This window comes from Esox lucius, chromosome 19 (assembly GCF_011004845.1).
Source record: "Esox lucius isolate fEsoLuc1 chromosome 19, fEsoLuc1.pri, whole genome shotgun sequence".
Lineage (NCBI taxonomy): Eukaryota > Metazoa > Chordata > Actinopteri > Esociformes > Esocidae > Esox > Esox lucius.
This window is the reverse complement of record NC_047587.1, coordinates 3418360-3423362: the sequence shown is the minus strand read 5'-3', so window position 1 is coordinate 3423362 and position 5003 is coordinate 3418360. Positions and strand designations below refer to the sequence as shown.

Genomic DNA, 5003 nt, shown 5'->3' with positions numbered 1-5003 from the left:
CGGAACAAACTACCCAGTTGGAGCTACCATATATACTACGTATAATAGTACAACATATAATGGAACCTGTGTTCATGCCATATGCAAAAATGATGGAACACATCAATATCTAAACTGTACAGGCGTCATATCTACAACCACAACATCAACCCCAACAACTACCCCATCAACTACCACAGAAACCACTACAACCCCAACATCAACCCCTACTACTACCCCATCAACTACTACATCAACCCCTACTACTACCCCATCAACTACTACAGTTACAACTACAACCCCAACATCTACCCCTACTACTACCCCATCAACTACTACAGTTACAACTACAACCCCTACATCTACCCCTACTACTACCCCATCAACTACTACAGTTACAACTACAACCCCAACATCAACCCCTACTACTACCCCATCAACTACTACAGTTACAACTACAACCCCTACATCAACCCCTACTACTACCCCATCAACTACTACTACAGTAACAACTACAACCCCAACATCAACCCCTACTACTACCCCATCAACTACTACAGTTACAACTACAACCCCTACATCTACCCCTACTACTACCCCATCAACTACTACAGTTACAACTACAACCCCAACATCAACCCCTACTACTACCCCATCAACTACTACAGTTACAACTACAACCCCTACATCAACCCCTACTACTACCCCATCAACTACTACTACAGTAACAACTACAAACCCAACATCTACCCCTTCTACTACCCCATCAACTACTACAGTTACAACTACACCCCCAACATCAACCCCTACTACTACCCCATCAACTACTACAGTTACAACTACAACATCACCCTGTCTGCCTGGTTGTCACTGGTCAGGTTGGATTGACACTCACTATCTCACAGATGGACCAGACGGAGGAGATTTTGAAATTATAGAAAATATCGCTAAATCTCATCCTAGTATTTGCAGCCAACCTGAGAACATAGAATGCAGAGCCAAAGAATTACCAAATGCTCCTTTAAATATGTTGGGTCAAAATGTTACATGTGATCCTGGGGTCGGACTGATTTGCAACAACAAGGATCAAGAAGGACCACCAATATGCTACAACTATGAGATCAGAGTCAATTGTTGTATTTGTATTACACCTACCCCTACATCAACCCCTACTACTACCCCATCAACTACTACAGTTACAACTACAACCCCTACACCAACCCCTACTACAACCCCATCAACTACTACAGTTACAACTACACCCCCGACATCAACCCCTACTACTACCCCATCAACTACTACAGTTACAACTACAACATCACCCTGTCTGCCTGGTTGTCACTGGTCAGGTTGGATTGACACTCACTATCTCACAGAGGGACCAGACGGAGGAGATTTTGAAATTATAGAAAATATCGCTAAATCTCATCCTAGTATTTGCAGCAAACCTGAGAACATAGAATGCAGAGCCAAGGAATTACCAGATACTCCTTTAAATATGTTGGGTCAAAATGTTACATGTGATCCTGGGGTCGGACTGATTTGCAACAACAAGGATCAAGAAGGACCACCAATATGCTACAACTATGAGATCAGAGTCAATTGTTGTATTTGTATTACACCTACCCCTACATCAACCCCTACTACTACCCCATCAACTACTACAGTTACAACTACAACCCCTACATCAACCCCTACTACTACCCCATCAACTACTACAGTTACAACTACAACCCCAACATCTACCCCTACTACTACCCCATCATCAACTACTACAGTAACAACTACAACCCCTACATCTACCCCTACTACTACCCCATCAACTACTACAGTAACAACTACAACCCCAACATCAACCCTTACTACTACCCCATCAACTACTACAGTAACAACTACAACCCCTACATCAACCCCTACTACTACCCCATCAACTACTACAGTTACAACTACAACCCCTACATCAACCCCTACTACTACCCCATCAACAACTACAGTTACAACTACAACCCCTACATCAACCCCTACTACTACCCCATCAACTACTACTACAGTAACAACTACAACCCCAACATCTACCCCTTCTACTACCCCATCAACTACTACAGTAACAATTACAACCCCTACATCAACCCCTACTACTACCCCATCAACTACCACAGAAACAACTACACCCCCAACATCAACCCCTACTACTACCCCATCAACCACTACTACAGTTACAACTACACCCCCGACATCAACCCCTACTACTACCCCATCATCAACTACTACAGTAACAACTACAACCCCTACATCTACCCCTACTACTACCCCATCAACTACTACAGTAACAACTACAACCCCAACATCAACCCTTACTACTACCCCATCAACTACTACAGTAACAACTACAACCCCTACATCAACCCCTACTACTACCCCATCAACTACTACAGTTACAAGTACAACCCCTACATCAACCCCTACTACTACCCCATCAACTACTACAGTTACAACTACAACCCCTACATCAACCCCTACTACTACCCCATCAACAACTACAGTTACAACTACAACCCCTACATCAACCCCTACTACTACCCCATCAACTACTACTAAAGTAACAACTACAACCCCAACATCTACCCCTTCTACTACCCCATCAACTACTACAGTAACAATTACAACCCCTACATCAACCCCTACTACTACCCCATCAACTACCACAGAAACAACTACACCCCCAACATCAACCCCTACTACTACCCCATCAACCACTACTACAGTTACAACTACACCCCCGACATCAACCCCTACTACTACCCCATCAACTACTACAGTTACAACTACAACATCACCCTGTCTGCCTGGTTGTCACTGGTCAGGTTGGATTGACACTCACTATCTCACAGATGGACCAGACGGAGGAGATTTTGAAATTATAGAAAATATCGCTAAATCTCATCCTAGTATTTGCAGCCAACCTGAGAACATAGAATGCAGAGCAAAAGAATTACCAAATGCTCCTTTAAATATGTTGGGTCAAAATGTTACATGTGATCCTGGGGTCGGACTGATTTGCAACAACAAGGATCAAGAAGGACCACCAATATGCTACAACTATGAGATCAGAGTCAATTGTTGTATTTGTATTACACCTACCCCTACATCAACCCCTACTACTACCCCATCAACTACTACAGTTACAACTACAACCCCTACACCAACCCCTACTACAACCCCATCAACTACTACAGTTACAACTACAACCCCAACATCAACCCCTACTACAACCCCATCAACTACTACAGTTACAACTACAACCCCAACATCTACCCCTACTACTACCCCATCATCAACTACTACAGTAACAACTACAACCCCAACATCAACCCCTACTACTACCCCATCAACTACTACAGTAACAACTACAACCCCTACATCAACCCCTACTACTACCCCATCAACTACTACAGTAACAACTACAACCCCAACATCAACCCTTACTACTACCCCATCAACTACTACAGTAACAACTACAACCCCTACATCAACCCCTACTACTACCCCATCAACTACTACAGTTACAACTACAACCCCTACATCAACCCCTACTACTACCCCATCAACAACTACTACAGTAACAACTACAACCCCAACATCTACCCCTTCTACTACCCCATCAACTACTACAGTAACAATTACAACCCCTACATCAACCCCTACTACTACCCCATCAACTACCACAGAAACAACTACACCCCCAACATCAACCCCTACTACTACCCCATCAACCACTACTACAGTTACAACTACACCCCCGACATCAACCCCTACTACTACCCCATCAACTACTACAGTTACAACTACAACATCACCCTGTCTGCCTGGTTGTCACTGGTCAGGTTGGATTGACACTCACTATCTCACAGAGGGACCAGACGGAGGAGATTTTGAAATTATAGAAAATATCGCTAAATCTCATCCTAGTATTTGCAGCCAACCTGAGAACATAGAATGCAGAGCCAAGGAATTACCAGATACTCCTTTAAATATGTTGGGTCAAAATGTTACATGTGATCCTGGGGTCGGACTGATTTGCAACAACAAGGATCAAGAAGGACCACCAATATGCTACAACTATGAGATCAGAGTCAATTGTTGTATTTGTATTACACCTACCCCTACATCAACCCCTACTACTACCCCATCAACTACTACAGTTACAACTACAACCCCTACATCAACCCCTACTACTACCCCATCAACTACTACAGTTACAACTACAACCCCAACATCTACCCCTACTACTACCCCATCAACTACTACAGTTACAACTACAACCCCTACATCAACCCCTACTACTACCCCATCAACTACTACAGTTACAACTACAACCCCAACATCTACCCCTACTACTACCCCATCATCAACTACTACAGTAACAACTACAACCCCTACATCTACCCCTACTACTACCCCATCAACTACTACAGTAACAACTACAACCCCAACATCAACCCTTACTACTACCCCATCAACTACTACAGTAACAACTACAACCCCTACATCAACCCCTACTTCTACCCCATCAACTACTACAGTTACAACTACAACCCCTACATCAACCCCTACTACTACCCCATCAACAACTACAGTTACAACTACAACCCCTACATCAACCCCTACTACTACCCCATCAACTACTACTACAGTAACAACTACAACCCCAACATCTACCCCTTCTACTACCCCATCAACTACTACAGTAACAATTACAACCCCTACATCAACCCCTACTACTACCCCATCAACTACCACAGAAACAACTACACCCCCAACATCAACCCCTACTACTACCCCATCAACCACTACTACAGTTACAACTACACCCCCGACATCAACCCCTACTACTACCCCATCAACTACTACAGTTACAACTACAACATCACCCTGTCTGCCTGGTTGTCACTGGTCAGGTTGGATTGACACTCACTATCTCACAGATGGACCAGACGGAGGAGATTTTGAAATTATAGAAAATA

General features: G+C 43.6%; 1 protein-coding gene across 1 annotated transcript; it reads left to right on the top strand.

The window, feature by feature from the left end:
• Nucleotides 1-778: 778 nt before the first annotated feature.
• Nucleotides 779-4999, top strand: LOC117593338 (mucin-2-like; the record flags this gene model as incomplete). Its single annotated transcript, XM_034288162.1, has 2 exons — nucleotides 779-2501; nucleotides 2553-4999. Coding segments are annotated over exons 1-2 (3942 nt in total), but the record flags the coding sequence as incomplete, so codon positions are not given.
• Nucleotides 5000-5003: the final 4 nt, after the last annotated feature.